This window comes from Muscardinus avellanarius, assembly GCF_963383645.1.
Source record: "Muscardinus avellanarius genome assembly, chromosome: 12".
NCBI classification, from domain to species: Eukaryota; Metazoa; Chordata; class Mammalia; order Rodentia; family Gliridae; genus Muscardinus; species Muscardinus avellanarius.
This window is the reverse complement of record NC_137798.1, coordinates 95,538,631-95,558,181: the sequence shown is the minus strand read 5'-3', so window position 1 is coordinate 95,558,181 and position 19,551 is coordinate 95,538,631. Positions and strand designations below refer to the sequence as shown.

At 42.3% G+C, this 19,551-nt stretch overlaps 1 protein-coding gene across 2 annotated transcripts in view; it reads left to right on the top strand.

Annotated features, from left to right (window-relative positions):
- Positions 1-475: 475 nt before the first annotated feature.
- The window catches only part of TRIP11 (thyroid hormone receptor interactor 11), a gene marked incomplete at both ends in the record, with an annotated part of 78,603 nt that continues 59,527 nt past the window's right edge, over positions 476-19,551 (top strand). The window contains 5 exons of one of the 2 annotated variants that reach the window (XM_080707345.1): positions 476-614; positions 7,335-7,393; positions 14,161-14,271; positions 15,597-15,872; positions 17,139-17,198. In XM_080707345.1, the coding sequence (XP_080563471.1) occupies positions 476-614; positions 7,335-7,393; positions 14,161-14,271; positions 15,597-15,872; positions 17,139-17,198 (645 nt within the window). Of the gene's footprint in view, positions 615-7,331; positions 7,394-14,160; positions 14,272-15,596; positions 15,873-17,138; positions 17,199-19,551 lie in introns of both variants that reach the window. The other variant, XM_080707344.1, reaches the window with a different exon arrangement.

Here is a 19,551-nt window from a genome sequence, read left to right as displayed (position 1 = left end):
CGGCGGGCGACGTGGAGGGGGCGGGCCCGGAGGTCCGCAGTCGGTCCTCCGCGATCCCAGCGTCCTTTGCGCGAGGCCACGTCCGGCGGCGTCGCGGGCCCTTCTATGCCACCGCCGCGCCTCTCCATGGTCCGGCGCTTTCCAAGCGGATGTTATGGCGGCCGGCGTCGAGGTGGCAGGACTAGCCCGCCGCCCTGGGGAAAGTCACTAGGGCTGGGGAGCAGCGGCCCTCCCGGGACGGCGGGAAGCGCTGACGGAGCAGAGGCCGCGCGGGGTGACTATGTCGCTGGCGCCGAGCCCCTGGTGAAGCCCAGGCTGGCCTCTGCGCGGCCGGCTGGGCACAGCCCGGCGGGCGCGGGAGCCCCGAGCGCGCGCCCCGGGATTCTGAGCGCTCGGGCCGAGGACCCTCGGCGGGTCGCCCGGCGGCGCGGACGCTTTCCTCCGACAGGACCGGATCGTTCTGAAACCCGCAGCGATGTCGGCCTGGTTTGGAGGCCTGGGCTCCGGCCTGGGCCAGTCCCTGGGTCAAGTCGGGGGCAGCCTGGCTTCCCTCACCGGCCAGATCTCCACCTTTACGAAGGATATGCTGATGGAGGGCACGGAGGAAGTGGAAGGTACCGGCTGCAGCCTGCCCGGGGAGGGAGGGCTTTGCCAACCCTGGGAACGGCCGTTTGGCTCCCGCTTCCATCTGTCAGGACACGCAGACGGGCCGCAGAGCGCCACTCCGCCCTTTCCCCTCTTCACTGCCCGTCCTGCCCCTTCCCAACCGAGTCCCGACGACGAGAGACCGCGGAGAGCTGGGGAAGGTGCCCGGTGTCCTCCAAGTAGAGTGAAACTCCTACACCGAGTAAAGTTTATATTTGCTTGCTACGTCCGTGCCCATCACTTACTGTGCCCTAAACGTGGGCCGAATCTGGTTTCGATCTTCTTTGGACATAGTTAAAAGAGTTAGGACAAAGAGTTACTTGTTTTCTTCTGCTTTCTGTAACAATTGAAGTAACACCTCGGGTGGCTTTTTAAAATTATTATTATCATTATTTTGTGGTACTGGGGATTGAACCCAGAGGCATTCTGCCTCCGAGCTACACCCCCAGTCCTATTTTATTGAGAAACAGGATCTCACTAAGTTGCTGAGAGCCTGAAGCTGTTCTCCTGTGTCAGCCTCCCAAGTACTGGGGTTACAGGTGTGCGCTGCACCAGACTTATTTGGTGACTCTTGACCTTTCTGTCTTGAGTATATTATTTGTTAGTGTAACAAGGTTCTTGTTCTGAACTGTTGTTTCATGCTTTTGCTCATTGTGATGGCACGTTGCATCATGACAGCTAAAAATGTGTTTTTTTATATATTTGCTCATTTCTCCCATATTTCAACAGTAGAACAGGGGAGATTCTGTGGGTATCCCTAGCAAACTTTATTTTTAAAGTCACCATCTTGTTTTTCTAATGAGTAGGGACCTAGAGTTAGATGATAGTGATTGTTTAATTACTGTTTTGATTTCTTGACATTGATTCCAAAAAGTAGGGTTTGGATGTAAAGTGTTTTAAATTTGATCAAGGTCTGCCTCCAGGGAGATCATGGGCTTTTGGATCAGAGCAATTCCTTTGACAGCTTAATTTCTTATAAATTAATAAATTAGCATTTTGTTTTGATTTGCGAATACTGAGATTGAACCCAGGGCCTCACTCCTCTTAAGCACCACTCTCCTGCTGAGTTAAAGTCCCAGCCCCCTGACTTACTGCCTGATTGCCTTTCTCCCTCCCTCTCTTTCGGTACTGAGGCACACAGGCATTCTACCACTGAGCTACACTCCCAGATCTTTTTTTTTTTTTTTTTGAAACAAGGTCTCTCTAAGTTGTTGCCAGCACACTTGCCTGAAACCTGAGATCCTCCTGTCTCTGCCTTCCAAGTACTGGGACTATAGGTGTGTTCCACTTGGCCAGCTCCAGGGTTTGTTTGTTTGTTTGTTTGTTAATGTTGTTTTGCGAGTCTGGGGATGGAACCCAGGGGCATCTGACCTCCGGGCTGCACCCCCTGCCCTATATTTTATTCTTTATATGGAAACAGGGTCTTACTAAGTTGTGGAGGGCCGCACGAAGTAGCTGAGGATGTCCACAAACTGCAGTCCTCTGGTCTCAGCTTCCCGAATGCTGGGATTACAAGTGTGTGCCACCACACCTGGCTTCCAGTTTTGTTTTTTATCATGATATAAGCCTTCATATGTATTTGTTTGATATAGAGAAAAATAGTTTAATAGGAAGTGCTTGTATTTAATTAATAATTAATTTTTATTTTCTTGTGTGTATGTGGTACTGGGGGTGAAACCCAGGGACCTTCTACCTCTGGGTTATACACCTAGACCATTTATTTATTTATGTATTTACTTATTTATTTATTTTTGTGGTACTGGGGATGGAACCCAGGGGCTTTCTACCTCAGATCTACACCCCCAGCCCAATTTTTTTTCCTTTTTTTTTCCCCCCCGGTACTGGGAATGGAACCCAAGGGAATTCTACCTCTGAACGACACCTTCAGCCCTATTTTTTTTTTTTATTTTTTTTTATTTTGAAACAGAGTCTCACTAAGTTACAGAGGGCCTCACTAAGTAGCTGAGGCTGTCTGTGAACCACGATCCTCCTGTCTCAGCCTCCCAAATGCTGGGATTACAAGAATGTGCCACTACGCCTGGCTTATTTTATTTTTTATTTTGAAACAGGGTCTCACTAAGTTGCTGAGAACCTCCCTAAGTTGCTGAGGCTGACTTTGAACCTCTGATCCTTCTGTCTCAGCCTCCCAAGTACTGAAATTACAAGTGTGTGCCACTACACCTGGCTAAGTGCTTATATTTAGAATTCCGGGATCTTATCTGTTTGGAAGGAAGGAAGATTGTGGAGCTGCCAAGTCCACTTTAGTGCTTCAAGTTCCTGTCGGGTGGGAGGCGTGAATGTCGGGACAGGTTTAGGGATATGAATGTAAGGCCTTGCTTCTCTGTTCAGGAGAGGGCCACGTTCACTGAAGGCAGTCGGGGCAGAGAAGGGTTGATGATTTCACTTTGTATCCCAGATGGGAGAGAGCAGTTGGCTATTCCTTTGGCCTTAAGCCAGAAAAGGTACATTCCCCAGCTAGTATGTCTCTCAGGTGTAAAATGGAGTGCATTTCATTCACACCAAAGGTGTGCCCGCATTCTTCATAGCTTTACCCCAAACTGCCCAACGTCCTAACCTAGGAACCTTTATGCTTGTTTTTTTTTTTTAATCTACTTGCCATTGGCCATCAAATCTTGTTCATCCTGTCAGAATTGTCCTTTTCTTTGTTTACTCCTACTTCTTCCATTCAGTCCTCACACTCTCACCTAGGGATTATTTCTCTTTCCTGTCCTGTCCCCACTTCAGTCTATTTCCAGCTACTTTCTAAAAACAAATTTGCTTAAAAATTTCTTAGCCTGTTACTTCCAGATAAAATGCAGATCTCGTGGTTTGGGAGGCCAAGAACCTGTCCTGTCTTTTCTAGTTGTGCTACCCGTTGCCATGCCTAACATACCTTCACAGAGCTTTGTCAGGAACCTGCATAGCACCAGCCTCTGCATGGAAAGCCTTCCCTTTATTTCCTCCTTCACCCGGAAAGCATTTTCTCTGTACCACCTTGCTCCATGTCAGGGACTTGGTGAAGCCGTTCTGACTCCCACGCAGGCTGAGCCGATGGCCAGTGATCTGTGTTCTAAAGGACTCTGTGGCTCTCGCCTTATAGGACTTGCCATCCGACTTATAATTTATCTCTGTCCTTTATGCCCCCGGTAGGGACTGTCTTTTTTGGGGGGTTAGGGGGTTCATTCTGTTTTGCTCCATATGGTACCACTATGTGGAATCTTCCTTGATATACTGTACATGATTAGAAATCTGTTACATTACTTAATGCCTTTATTTTCCCTCTGTGTTACAGTAGGATTTGCTTAACACCTATTTTATTGGTTCTATAAATTATTTAAAAATAAAAAGTTCATTTGTTCTTTCAACAAGTATCAGAGTGCTACCCAGTGGCAGCAATGAAAAAGAAGACAATTCACAAACTAGTACTGTTGGTGCAACTTCAGAATCGCCATATTTACATGCCAGAGGTCGCTCTTCTGCCAAACACTATACTGACTTAGTCAGAGGTTGAGAGCTTGGGCTTTTGTGTTGGGTACACATGGGTTGACGTTGCACTTGCATGCATTTCAAGTTGTGGGATCCTTGGCAAATATTAAATACTTAACCTCTAAAAGCAGTTCCCTTATCCGTTAAAAAGGGATAACTATACCAGTTGTGAGGTTGAAAAGATTCACTGAAACCAGTAGTGTAAAATGCCTAGAACTGTGTCTAGCAAGTAGCAAACATCAAAAAATGGTAGATAAGCCAGGCAAGGTGGTGTGTACACAGCTGTCAGCCCGGTACTTGGGAGGCTGAGGCAAGAGGATTTCAAGTTTGAGGCTAGCCTGGTCAAGTTAGGGAGACCCTGTTTCAAAATAAAATAAAAAGGGCTGGGGGTGCAGCTCAGTTCAGTCCCCAATACCACTTAAAAAAAATAGATGTTATAACTATTATTAGTATATTTTTTGTGGTGCTAGGAATTAAACTTAAGGGCATTCTAACTGAGTTATACCCCGAGCCCTATTTTTACTTTTTATTTTGAAACAGGGTCAAGTTTCTGAGGTTGGCCATGAGCCTCTGATTCTCCTGTCTCAGTCTCACACTGGGATTACAAGTGTGAGCAACCAACACCTAGCAGATGTTATATTTTCCTCACGGAAACGGCAGAATGCTGCTGTCTGCAATAGTATCTCCCTTTTACTTAAAAAAAAAATAGCTTTTTTTTTTGGGGGGGGGAGCTAGGTGTGTGGTACTGGTAATGAAAGTCAGGGGCATTCTACCTCCAAACCTGTTTTATTCTTTTTTTTTTTCCGATAGTGACGATGGAACCCAGGGGCATTCTACCTCTCAGCTACACCCCCAGCCCTATTTTTTTTTGGGGGGGGTCTTATTTATTTTGAAACAGGGTCTCACTGAGTTGCAAAGGGCCTCACTAAGTAGCTGAGGCTGGCTGCGAACTGTGGTCCTCCTGTCTCAGCCTCCTGAATGCTGGGATTGCTAGTGTGTGCCACCAAGCCTGGCTTTTATTCTTTATTTTGAAACAGGGTCTCACTAAGTTGTGAGAGCCTCACAGGTTGCAGAGGCATGCAACCATACCTGGCCTTAAAGACAGGTTTTAATTCCCTTTTTAAAATAGTTGCTGTTTTTTTACAATTACTTTCTGAAATAGATTACATTATACTTTGTGCTCTTCAGAGTAGCAATTAAGACAGTCCTTTCAGAGTACAAGGAAGATGTACAGACAGCCACAGAAGCAACTCTACTTGGTGATTTTCTAAACAAGAAAGGTGTTCTTATAAGTATGCCACTTGTATTTTTACAATTTAAACAGTAGTTCAGAGAAGTTATTTTGATAACATTAAAGTGCTATGACTAATGAAAAAAATACAAGTACCAGAAAGAAAAAGAATCAAACTTTATGAATGATTTCCTGACAGGATCAATGGTGCCATTTTGGCACTGCTGAATTCTGACTACTTTTAAATGAAAATCTACACACACACACACACACACACACACACACACACACACACACAGTATAAAACTAAACTGAGCTCATTCTCACTTTTAATAAATTGTTACTTTGACTTAAAACAATTTTTATGTTTTTGTCTGTTTATTTCTTTATTTTTTGCAGTACTGGGGATGGAACCCAGAGGCATTCTGTCTCTGAGCTATCAGCCCTATTTTTTATTCTTTATTTTGAAACAGGATCTCACTGAATTGCAGAGGGCCTTACTAATTACCTGAGACTGTCTGTGAACCCGGATTCTCCTGTGTCAGCCTCCCAAATGCTGGGATTACAAGGGTGCGCCACCACTCAGGCTCTGTCTGTTACTGTAAATAAATGTCCTCTTAGTGTATTGTCATTCTTTGTTTACAGGTATTGATTATTTGATAGTATTTGTAGTGGAAGTTAGAGATAGGGTCTTAAGCTGTATGCTTGACTCCAGTACTTGGGAGGCTGAGACCTGAGGAGAGCAGGTTAAGGCCAGCCTCTGCAGCTTAGCAAGACCCTGTTTCAAAATAAAAAAGGGCGAGCCAGTCATGGTGGCGCAGGCTTGTAATCCCAGCACTTGAGAGGCTGACACAGGAGGATCGCACAGGTACAAAGCCAGCCTCAGCTACTTAGTGAGGCTCTCAGTAACTTAGTGAGACCTTGTTTCCAAATAAAATATAAAATAGGTCTGGGAGTGCAGCCCAGAGACAGAAAGTCCCTGGGTTTCCACCCTCAGTACCACAAAAAAAAAAAAAAAAAAACCATAAAATAAAAAGGGCCTGGGATGTAGCTTAGAGGTATAATGCCCCTGGACTCAAACCACAGTACCAAAGAAAAAGACCTTAAAACCAGTTTATTAAATTCTTCTAAAATAAACATTGTAAGCCAAAAGAGAAATTTACAAAAATTTCCGATTTCCTACAATGAATTTTTTTTTTTTTTTTTTTTTTTTTTTTGGTGGTCCTGGGGTTCCTGGAAGCCCTTCTACCTCCAGGCTACACTCCCAGACCTATTTTATATTTTTATTTGGAAACAGGGTCTCCTAAGCCAGCATACGCGGCTTGCTTCGAACCTGCGCGATCCTCCTGTCTCAGCCTCCCAAGCGCGGGGATTACGGGCGTGCGCCACCACGCCCGGCTCTACAATGAAATATTAATGAACACTTCCAAAGGGTAAAGTTAGACATACTGAGGTCTAGGAGATTGGCAAAAAGAATGACCTGACAAGCCCGGTGTGGTGACGCGTGCTTGCAATCCCCATGCTCAGGAGGCGGAGACAGGAGGATCACGCGGCTAAAGAGACCCTGTTTCCAAATAAAAAAAATAAGTATACATATAAAATAGGTCTGGGAGTGTAGCCCGGAGGTAGAAGGGTTTCCAGGAACCCCAGTACCAAAAAAAAAAAATGACCTGACAGTGAAGAACACTGGCTGCAGTGGTGAGCTGCGGCAGTCACATGACATAGGTCTTCTGAATTTTCTCTCATATCAGCCCACATTCTACATAAAATCAGTGTAATGTATAGTTTGCTTAAAATGCCTAATGGGGCTGGGGACTTAGCTTAGGGGGCTATAACTTAGTAGCAGAGAAGTTGCATGTGCAAGGTCTTGGGTTCAATTCCCAGCGCCCCCCTCCCCCGCAAAAAAAAAGCCTATTTTTACTTTATATGGTATTGATTAAATACTCAATATATACTATTTCTTTTGTAGAAGACTTGCCTAATTCTAGGAGAAAGGAAGTTGAAGCTATTCATGCAATCTTAAGATCAGAGGTAAGGAATATTAAAGACTACTATCAAACTTAGATTTTTCTCTTTTGAAACTATGAAATTTGTTCAAACTTTTAGTCCTTTCTTTTTAAATGTGCTGCTTACCATCTTTTATTTTTTCTCTCTTTCTGTGCCTCTCTCTCCTTGGGAGGAGGGCTCAGGGAGCTTTTAGGATCCTCACTGAGATAAAGAATATACTTAATGTTACTGCCGTTTGCTGTTCTTTAGTATCCCAGCTCTGTTTCCATGTACTAGAAGAAGGAAAACTGCCAAATGTAGAAATAATAGTGGCAAAAATTTGTCATTATTAGGGATTGCTAAATTTCAGTAGTACATTTAAACGTAATACGAAGAATGGAATTCTGCTTAATCTAGAGCTTTTTAATTTGCTAATATTAAAACAGTAATATTTGAATACAAAGAGGTTTAGAATTGAGGGAGGGCAAATTTATTTTACTGTTTTATTCATTATTAGTGTCTACTGACTAGTTGTGAACATTGTGCTTAATAGGAATGAGAAAAGCTTAGGGTTCAAAGGAAAGCCTTAAAGAAATCGAAAGGGCTTCAAAGTGGTAGCTTTGGTAAAGGACTCAAACTCCGCTGTTTAGTCGAGGGATAAGAGCAGAGAGAGATCACTTAATCCCAGTGTCCTAGCAGAAGATATTCTTAGAGAACAGTGGGAAACATGTCTTCCTGTCGCCTATGTCAGTGAATAGAAAACACTGGATTTAGAGTTAAGAACATATTTACTGACAAGCATTGCTGGTTGAGCTCTGGTCTAGAATATGGAGGTGAGCTTGTGGACTCTGAAGGTAGAGGGACCTCTCAAGGAGCTGCTTTAGCATTCTGCCTGTAGAAGATAGCAGTCTGGTGGCTCGTAGGGCCTTAGAGTAATTACCATTTAATAAGGTGAGTAGATGCTCTACTCACAGAGGAACTGCATAGTTTGTTTCTGTGTGAGGCTGAGGTAGGAAATCCATAAGAAAGCATCCACTGGTACAGACCCAGCCAGAGAAGTTAAGCAACAGAAGTGTGTGTGGTGAATTCACCAGTGTACATTGGGGGAGAAAAGTAAATAAGTTTAATCTTCTTGGTGAATATCTCTTCTGTGCTCAGCTTGAGAAGGGAGATAGAAATCTTCTGTACTTCTGTTGATTTTAATTCTTTTGAGTGTTATCGTCAGACTATGGCAAGTATGTTTAAGAATATTTATTTTTGGTAAAACACATCCCCAAATATAAGCCAACATCCTTATTGGTGCTTATCCAAAGTAGCTTGAGGGAGTAGGCGTAGTGGCGCATGCTTGTAATCGCAGCATTTGGGAGGCTGAGACAGGAGGATCGCGGTTTGAGGGCAGCCTCAGCTACTACTCAGTGAGGCCCTTTGCAATTCAGTGAGACCCTGTTTCAAAATAAAGAATAAAAAAAGGGTGGGAGTATAGCTCGGAGGTAGAATACCCCTGGGTTCCATCCCCAGTACTGCAAACAACAACAACAACAACAACAAAAGTAGCTTGAGCTACTCAGATACTAGAGGAAAACAAGGGCCTTATTTTCTGAGGTAATTCTAACTCCTGCGATTCTTGCCTCTTGTGCTGACTTATACCCCGCGCCGCCTGTGACTGCACAGAACGTCTGCTCAAGACTTACTGCCGGAAGAGAGTAAGGAGACGCTATTGCTGAATGTTTTATGTAGAAAGTCTTAGTTAGAAGGAGGACTCTGTTTTCCATGGAAAATTTGGATATTAATGTGTGGATATTAATTAACTGGGCTAGTTAGGATTAACTGATCATATTAGTTAGGATTCTATAGTTGCAAGTTACAGCAACCAACCTAAGCTAATCCTCTGTGTGCAAAAAAGAAAAAGTCATCATCAGATTTACCTTCTTGGTTCAGTGGACCCCCCCCCCCCAGGGACATTCTACATCTAAGCTACACCCCCAACCCTGTTTGTATTCATTCATTCCCTCCGTTTTCTTTCTTTCTTTCTTTCTTTCTTTCTTTCTTTCTTTCTTTCTTTCTTTCTTTCTTTCTTTCTTTCTTTCTTTGTTGTGGTACTGGGGGTAGGACCCAGGGGCTCTATTATCAGACCTATTTTATATTTTATTTGGAAACAAGGTTTCACTAAGTTGCTGAGAGCCTCACCAAGGAGCTGAGGCTGGCTTCTAACCTATGAGATCCTCCTGTCTCAGCCTCCCAAGTGTGGGGATTGCAAACATGTGCATGTATTCTTTATTTTGAAACAGGGTCTCACCAAGTTGTGGAGGTGAGGGCCTCACAAAGTAGCTGAGTCTGGCAGTGAACTCTTAATCTTTTTGTTGTTGTTGTTTTGCTGTACTGGGAATGGAACCCAGGGGCATTCTACCTCTGAGCTACACCCCCTGCCCTATTTTTTCTTCTTTATTTTGAAACAGGTTCTCACTGAGTTGCAAGGGACCTCACTAAGTAGCTGAGGCTGTCCGGGAACTGCGATCCTTCAGTCTCAGACTCCCAAATGCTGGGTTTACAAGCATGCACCGTGCCTAGCTCCTTTTAATCTTTTTATATAGTCATTTTACAGATATGTACAGAAGGTTGAGTAAAGTGGTTATGAAAAACTTTTATTAGGTATCGTAATAATTTAAATATAGCAAATCCAACTGGGCATGGTGGCATAACCCAACTGGGCATACTGTAATCCCAGTACTTGGGAGGCTGAGACTGGAGGATCACAGGTTTGAAACCAGCATCAACAACTTAGTGAACCAGGCGTGGTGGTGCCCACTTGTAATCCCCGCATTCGGGAGGCTGAGACAAGAGAACCGTAGTTCTCAGGCAGCCTCAGCTACTTAGTGAGGCCCTCTGTAACTCAGTAAGACCCTGTTTCAAAATAAAGAATAAAAAATAGGGTAGGGGGCATAGCTCGGAGGTCAAATGCCTCTGGGTTCCATCCCCAGACCCCCCCCAAAAAAAAGCAAACAACAAAAACAACTTAGTGAGACTCTCAGCAATTTAGCAAGACCCTCTTTCAAAATAAAAAATAAAATAGGGCTGGGGATGTGGTTTAGAAGTAGCAAATCTGCTTTCTTTTTCTATTTTTCTCTGGTTTTGAAAAAAGAAAGAAAAAAATCACACACACACATGCACGCACACACACAGCTGGGTGTGGTGGTGCATGCCTGTAGTCTTAGCAACTCAGGGGATTGAGGCACGGGATTGTGTTGGGCTCAGGAGTTCAAGGCCAACCTGGCTTGCTTTTTTTTTTTTTTGGTGGTACTGGGGGTCCTGGAAACCCTTCTACCTCCGGGCTACACTCCCAGACCTGTTTTATTTATATACTTTTTAATTTGGAAACAGGGTCTCTTAAGCCAGCACGGCTGGCTTTGAACCTGCGCGATCCTCCTGTCTCCGCCTCCCAAGCGTGGGGATTACAAGCCTGCGCCACCATGCCCGGCTTGTTGTTTTTGATTTATGTCTTCAAAACCAAAACTTTTGAGAACTTTGACAGCTCATAATTTTGTTAAAAGGAAAATACCAGTCATATTTGCACTATAATTGTTAGAAAATATTTTTCTTAGGTTTACAGAAATATCAATTAGAATGATCCGCTGAATATTTTCATTTCTGTATCATCTCTGGTACTGAGACTGGAACCCAGGGCCATTGTACGTCAGAGCTACATCCCCAGCCCTGTTTTATTTTATTTCTGTATCATTTGTTTCCTCCCAGTCACCTTCATGTACATCTTAGACTTTGTTCATTTGTGAACTGTATCACATAGATGTTGCTATATAAATATCCAACATAATGAAAGAGGACTGCTACATAGTTACTCAGCAAAATGGGATAATTCAGGGCCTTGTTAAAATATTACAAAAGCTGGGTGTGGGTGGCGCAAGCTTGTAATCCCAGCATTCAGGAGGCATCGTGGTTGGTGGACAGCCTCAGCTACTTAATAAGGTCCTTTGCAACTCAGTGAGACCCTGTTTAAAAAAAAAAAAAAAAAAAGACTAAATTAGAGCTAGGGATGTAGCTGGGAGGTAGAATGTCCCTGGGTTCCATCCCCAGTACTGGGGGGGAAAAAAATTACAGAATAAAATGTTTTTCTATTGAATGACTAATAAACATGAGAAACTATTTGTCTTTTATTCTTAGAAATCACAACTGGGAATGGTGGCACATGCTTGTAATCTCATTACTTGGGAGGCTGAGACAAGAGGATCACAGGTTCAAGGACAGTATTGGCAACTTAGCTGAGACTCTTAGCAACCTAGTGGGACCTTGTTTCAAAATAAAATTTTAAAAAGGGGCTAGGAAAGCCGGGCGTGGTGGTGCATGCTTGGAATCCCATTACTTGGGAGGCTGAGAAAAAAGGATCATGGTTCCTGGACAGCCTCAGCTACTTAGTGAGGCCCTTTGCAACTCAGTGAGACCCTGTTTCAAAATAAAGAATAAAACATAGGGCTGGGAGTGTCGCTTGGAGATAGAATGCCCCTGGGTTTCATCCCCAGTACCATAAATAAAAGGGGAGGCTGAGTGTGTAGATCAGAGGTAGACTACCCCTGCCGAGAGAGAGAGAGAGAGAGAGAGAGAGAGAGAGAGAGAGAGAGAGAGGGGGGGGGGGGAGGGAGGGGTAGGGAGGGAAGGAGGGAGGGGAGGAAGGAGGGGAAATTGTTTGTTCATTCTTGAGCTTGAGAAAATTAAGATGTCACCATCTGAAGACTTGTGAGATTTTGCTTCTCCAATCGGTGTCACTGTAACCGTTACCCTCTGGGGTGCTGCTTTCTCATTCTTTGCATTTATTTTCTGAGTTGATTAATAATTGTGAGATGTTGGTATCCTTTGTTGAAAAGTGAAAAATTCTGAATTTTAAGCTATGTTTAGTGAAAGCGAAAGATGAAGATGAAGAAGGCTAGAAATATGATTTGTAAGATTCATTTTTTAAAAATGATGTAATACTTTGGGCATAGCAATTAGAAAACCAGATACTTCACTCCCTATTAATTCTTCACAGTGATTTCTTCTATCTTTTGTTTTCTTGTTGTTTTAATCTGTGTGTGTGTGTGTGTGTGTGTGTGTGTGTGTGTGTGTGTGTGTGTTGTGGTACTGAGGATGGAACCCAGGGGCGTTCTACCTCCAGGCTATACTTCCAGACCTATTTTCTATTTTATTTGGAAACAGGGTCTCACCAAGTAGCTGAGGCTGGCTTCGAACCTGCGCAATCATCTTGTCTCAGCCTCCCAAGAACTGGGATTACAAGCATGTGCCACCATGCTTGGCTCTATTTTAATCTTTTTAAAGCATATTTGAGAATACTTGATGAATAATGATAAACTAATTTTCAGGATGATAAAACAGCAAAATGTGTTAAGATACAGAAAAAAATCATTATGATTTTATTACATTTATAATTATGATTTTATTATATTTATTAAAATCATTATGATTTTATTATTATTCTTAGACTTATAAAAGGATCCAGTGTGTCCTTATGGTAATTACAAGAAAGAATGAATTTTATTCTATTATAAAAGACAGGTAGAGCTGGGCGTGGTGGCACACCCTTATAATCCCAATACTTGGGAGGCTGAAACAGGAAGATCCCACAGGTTCAAAGCTAGCTTCAGCTAGTACGACCCTGTTTCTAAAGAAAATATGAAGTAGGTCTGAGAGTATAGCCCAGAGGTAGAAAGCCCCTGGATTTCATCCCCAGTACCAAAAAAACAAAAAAGTAAACTTTCTGTTTGTTGGAAGAACTCCAAGAAAAAAATAAGTCATCAATTCCCATTCTTGTACATAATTGGGACTGCTTTTAAAAAATACCAAAGTTGGTTTTAGTGGAGACTTCTAGTACCCAAGGATTAGGCTGGATGGTTGAAGTCATGCGTGTCTCATGGGCTCCCGAGAGCAGAAATGTAGCCAGACTGTAGGAAGGAAATGCGGCTGGAACTAGAGGCCGGCAGGAGTCTTTATCACTCACTATGTCTTCTCTTATGTTCATTTTCTTGCCTCCTTTCAGACCAATTGAAACAGAAAATATGGCCCTTGACCGTTTTGAGTGCGTTACAGATTCAGCCTCACTGAGAGAAACTTTGTCCAGCTTTATGACTCTCATACAGCTAGAGAGGGGGGCAGACAACCAAATATGTATTGACCACCACATCAAGATTTTTTGTTTTGTTTTGCTTTGTTTTTGTGGTGCTGGGGAGTGAACATGGGGATTCTACCACTGAGCTACACCCCTAGCCCTGTTTTTTATTCTTTATTTTGAAACAGGGTCTAAGTAGCTCAGGCTGGCTGTGAACCTGGAATCCTCCTGTCTTATTCTCCCAAGTATTGGGAGTGCAAGCATGTACCACCATGCCTGGCTTGTAACTTTCATTTGAAAGTATATTTTAGCCAGGCATGGTAGCACATGCCTATACTCCCAATACTTGGGAGCTGAGACAGGAGGATTGCAGGTTGAAGAACAGCCTTGGCTACTTAGTGAGGCCCTCAGCAACCTTACTAGATCCTGTTTCAAAATAAAAAAACAAAATAAGGTTGAGGGATGTAGCTCAGTTAGACACAACACCCCTGGGTTCAATCCCTACCACCACCCGCACAAAAGTATATTTTACATGCCAGAATTTGGAGACCTTTTGTATTTTACATCTGTGTGTGTGTGTGTGTGTGTGTGTGTGTGTGTGTGTGTGTGTGTGTGTGTCAGTGTTTTTTTATAATGCTATGCATTAACCATTACTAATCTACTTTTAGTCATTTATTGAAAATATTTTTTTCTTTGCTTCTAGAATGAAAGACTCAAGAAACTTTGTAGTGATCTAGAAGAAAAGCTTGAAGCATCAGAACTGCAAATAAAGCAACAATCTACAAGCTACCGGAGTCAGCTACAACAGAAAGAGGTAAAGGCTACTAGAATTCCTTCAGATTTACTTCACTATTATTTTTAGATCTAAAAACACTAAAAGTGTATTTAAGAAACATAAATAATATTTTCTGTTAAGCTTTTCTTTTATAAACTAACCTTTATGGCGTTTAATTGCTACTTTCCAAAAGAAGAAATGTTTTTGAAAAATCTGGGCATGGTGGCACATGCTTGTAATCCCAGCATTTGGGAGGCTGAGACAGGAGGATCATGGTTCGCAAACAGCCTCAGCTACTTAGTAAGGCCCTCTGCAACTCACTGAGACCCGGTTTCAAAATAAAGAATAAAAAATAGGGCAGGGGGTGTAGCTCGGAGGTCAAATGTCCCTGGGTTCCATCCTCAGACCCGCAAAAAAAAAAAAAAGAAAAGAAATGTTTTGTATAAAATATCTTTAGGCACACTTATGATTTCTCATTTTATGAATCCTAATTTATCATATATTTTAAATTGTTTTAAATCAGTGTGATCATTGCTAGTTATATTTTCCTTTTTTTTTTTTTTTTTTTTTTTTTTTGGTGGTACTGGGGTTCCTGAAAACCCTTCTATTTCCGGGCTATACACTCCCAGGCCTATTTTATATTTTTATATAAAGGAAAGTTTATTTGCACACAGTTTTCCTTGAAGATATTGGGGTTCAGTCCATTTGAGGCCATAGACTGCAGAACTCAGGGTGTGGTGGCAGGAGCTAGAGAAAGGGAGCAAACAAGGCTTTGCTCCATTGTGGAGGCCAGAAGCAAGAGAGGGGCAACGAGGGGAGGAAGAGCCTTATAGACCCCCAGGACCACCTTCCTCAGCACACCCTGCCGGCCCCGGCCACTGCCCACAGAAATCACCACACTGGGTTTAGTTAGCGTAGGAGTGCTCTCCATACTGTGTGGAACGTTATCTGTGCTTCAACAGTGGTAATTGTGTTTCTATTTTAAATAAAATTTTATGGTTTGGATATCATTAAAGACATGGATTCACTTTAATAGCATACCATTATTGGATAATCTTAAATCATTATACTTTTATTATTTTTATTTTATTTTTGCAATACTAGTGATAGAACCCATGGGCATTCTGCCTCCGAGCTACAACCCCAGCCCTATTATTTATTTATTTTGAATCATGATCTCACTGAGTTGTAAAGGGCCTCACTAAGTAGCTGAGGCTGTCCACAAACCACGATCCTCCTGTCTCAGCCTCCCATATGTTGGGATTACAAGCAACCGTACCTGACATACTTTCAGTATTTATAAAGCTATAAAAATGTCATTTTTAAAAAGTACCTTCTTAAAACCTTGGCTTATACATACCTAGGTAGAAATCAGCCATCTTAAAGCACGACAGATTGCACTTCAGGATCAACTGCTGAAACTGCAGTCTGCTGCCCAACCCGTACATTCAGGAGCTGGTGCGCCATCAACCACCACATCGTCCTCGTTCAGTTATGGGCTCAGTCATCATGCTCCAGCTTTCCACGGTGATGACATGGACTTCAGTGACATGATTTCATCACAGCAAGAAATAAACAGATTGTCAAATGAAATTTCAAGACTTGAATCTGAAGTTGGCCATTGGAGGCATATTGCTCAGGTAGGTAAAATTTGGATAAGGTTTGTTTTGTTTTGTTTTGTTGTGGTACTGGGCATGGAACCCAGGGTCATTCTACCTCCGAGCTATGCCCCAGCCCAGTTTTTTTATTTATTTTGAAACAAGGTCTCACTAAGTTGCAGAGGGCCTCAATAGCTGGGGCTGGCTGCAAACCTGTGTTCCTCCTTTCTCAGCCTCCCAAGTGCTGGGATTAAAAGTGTTCACTGCCATTCCTGGCCGGATGAGTTTTTGAAAACTACGAGTAAAAATACTGGTGCTCCCTATATTTACAGCATTTGGTATCAGAAATAATCTTGGCTTAGGATATAGAAACACTCTTTTCTAATGCTAATTCTAATTCTTTCTTTTTTTTTTTTTTTTTGGTATTGGATATTGAACCTGTACCTCCTGCTTTTTTAATTTAATTTAACTTATTTATTTATTTATTGGTGGTACTGTGGGTAGAACCCAGGGGTTTTTCTACCTCTGGGCTATACTCCCAGACCTAAAAAATACTTTATTTGGAAACAGGGTCTCACTAAGTTGCTGAGAGCCTCACTCAGTAGCTGAGACTGGCTTTTGAACCTATGTGATCCTCTTGTCTCAGCCTCCCAAGTGCTGGGATACAAGCATGCGCCACCACACCTGGCCTGCTTTTTTTTAGTTTTGAATCAGGGTCTCACTAGGTTGCTGCAGGTCTCTATCTGTGATCCTCTTGTCCTAGCCTCTCAAGTACTAGGATTACAGGTTTGCAATACCATGTCCAATACTTTGGAAAAGTGACTTTCTTTTTTTTTTTTTTTTTTTTTTTTTGGTACTGGGAATTGAACCCGGGTGCTTATACCCCCAACCCTATTTTATTATTATTTTTTTTTTTTGGAAAACTGTCCTTGACCCTGTGATCCTCCTATCTCAGCCTCTCAAGTACTAGGATTACAAAAAGTTTTATTTTTATTTTTATTTATTTTTTTTTTTTTTTCAGTACTGGGGTGGAAATCAGGGGCATTCTACCTCCGACCTACACACTCAGCCCTATTTTTTTATTCTTTATTTTGAAACAGGGTCTCATTGATTTGCAAAGGGCTTCACTTAAATAGCTGAGGCTGTCCACGAACCGCGAGCCTCCTGTCTCAGCCTCCCAAATCCTGGGATTACAAGCGTGTGCCACCACACCAGGCTCAAAAAGTATCTTTTAATAGTTTGTAACTACAGTTCTCTTTTTATAAGAAAATTGGTGTAATTTTCTGATTCTTTTTCTAAACTTCACAGGTACAAGGAACAAATAGCTCGGATCAAAGTGAAATCTGCAAACTGCAAAATATTATTAAGGTAAGCCAGATTATTGATTGTTAATGGCTATTATATATCGAAAATCTGCGTATTAAAAGTATAAGTCAGCCGGGTATGGTGGTCACACTTGTAATCCCAGTATTTGGGAGCCTGAGACAGGAGGATCCAGGTTCACAGCAGCCTTGGCTACTTAGTGAGGCCCTGTTTCAAAAAATAAACTATAAAAAATAGGACTGGGATGTAGCTGGGAGGTAGAATGCCCTTGGGATCAATCCCCAGTACTGCAAAATGAATACATTAATTAATTTTAAAAAGTATACGTCTAGCCTGGCATGGTGGCGCACACTTAAAATCCCAGTACTTGGGAGGCTGAGACAGGAGGATTGTGGTTCATGGCCAGCCTCAGCTACTTAGTGAGGCCCTCTGCAACTTAATGAGACCCTGTTTCAAAATAAAAAAAAAACAAAATAGGGCTGAGGATGTAGCTTGGAGGTAGAATGCCTCTGGGTTCAATTCCCAGTGCCACAAAAAATATAAGCCTAAGTTAGTAAAAGGCTCAGTTATGAAAGTGATTATATAGATTATGATATTCATTTTTTAACTGTTTTGTTTCCTCTCTGTTTGTTATGACACGGTATATAAAAATAACTCCAAAATCATTTTGTTTTGAACATTTTTAGTAGTTTGTATTTCCTAACTCTCTATATTCTACTATAGCTCATAAAACTGTCTTTAAACAGAATTCCAAGATTGCTGAAAGTTAAAGGTTTCTGGGTTAAAAGATATTTTATTTTATTTATTTATTTATTTATTTATTTATTTATTTATTTTGTGGTACTGGGGTTCCTGGGAGCCCTTCTACCTCTGGGCTACACTCCCAGGCCTATTTTTTATATTTGTATTTGGAAACAGGGTCTCTTAAGCCAGCACAACTGGCTTCAAACCTTCGTGATCCTCCTGTCTCCACCTCCCAAGGGCAGGGATTACAAGCGTGCACTACCATGCCCAGCTCAGGGTAAAGGATGTTGATGAAATAAAATGCTAATATTCATTGCAAATAATTATTTTACCTTGGTGCGATTTTGCTAGTTTTTGTCAATTATAATTTCTTTTGAGAAAAGGCTTAGTTACATATATTTATCATAGACGTGGATTTTTAGTGTTGAAGTTATTGTCAGATAAAGAATTTCTAGTTACCATTATAATACTAGTGTGGATGAGTTCTATTGTCAGACCTGTGCTTGAATCCTGGCTGTGTTAGTATCAGCTGTGCTACTTTGAGCAAGGTTCTTAACCTTGCCAAGCTTCTGTTTTAGTTTCAAGTACCTACATCATAGGATTGTTTCAGGGTTTAAAGGCAGAGTTTTTAGCTCAGTGCTGGCACATGAGTATATAGGATTAGAGAATAACTTTCACTTGGCAGTACAGGAAATAGCAGCTAATTTGTAGTTTAAGATTCTGAGTTATATAAGCAACAGAAGCATCTCTGACTAGTAAAGCAAAGAAGATTTACTGGAAGGAAGCACAGTAGTCTGTCTATGGGCCTGAAGGAAGATTTGGTCATCCTGGCAGAACAGGAGCGGGAGATGTGTAGGGGATCTGGCCAGCGCGGGTACTGGCTCTTGAGGACGTGGCTCTCACAGTGCTTCCTGTCAAGGTCTTAATTCCTTGAGACCCTGCTGGTCTCAACGTGGGTGGCAAGGCATGTTGTTTGGTAGTTTTAAGAGTTCCATCAAGCCGGGCGTGGTGGCGCACGCTTGTAATCCCCGCACTTGGGAGGCTGAGACAGGAGGATCACACAGGTTCGAAGCCAGCCTCAGCTACTTAGTGAGGTTCTCAACAACTTAGTGAGACCCTGTTTCCAAATAAAATATAAAATAGGTCTGGGAGTATAGCCCGGAGGTTAAAGCCTCTGGGTTCCACCCAGGTACCACCAAAAAAAAAAAAAAAAGAGTTCATCAAGACTGGCAGAAGAAACACTGAGCAACAAACTACCAATAGTAGGATGATGGGTGCACGTTGCCCAGAGGGTTGATGCAGGTATTGGTGGAATATATCCTTGCCTGTAATCCCAGCATTTGGCAAGCTGAGAGGAGGATCTCAGGTTTGTCAGCCTCAGCAACTTAGCAAGGCCCTGTTTCAAGTACAAAGGGCTAAAGGGTAGCTCAGGTAGAATGTCCCTGGGTCCATCCCCAGTACCATACACATATACCAAAAAAAAAAGTAGAAAAATTGCAGGGCATGTTTGGCACACTCCTGAAGTATCAGCTATTCAGAAGTCTGAAGCAAGGAGGACTGCAAATTTGAGTCCAGATTGGGCAATTTAGTGAGACCCTATCTCAAAAAGTAAAAGGCTGGGCATGTATCTCGGTGGTACAAGTTACGAAGCATG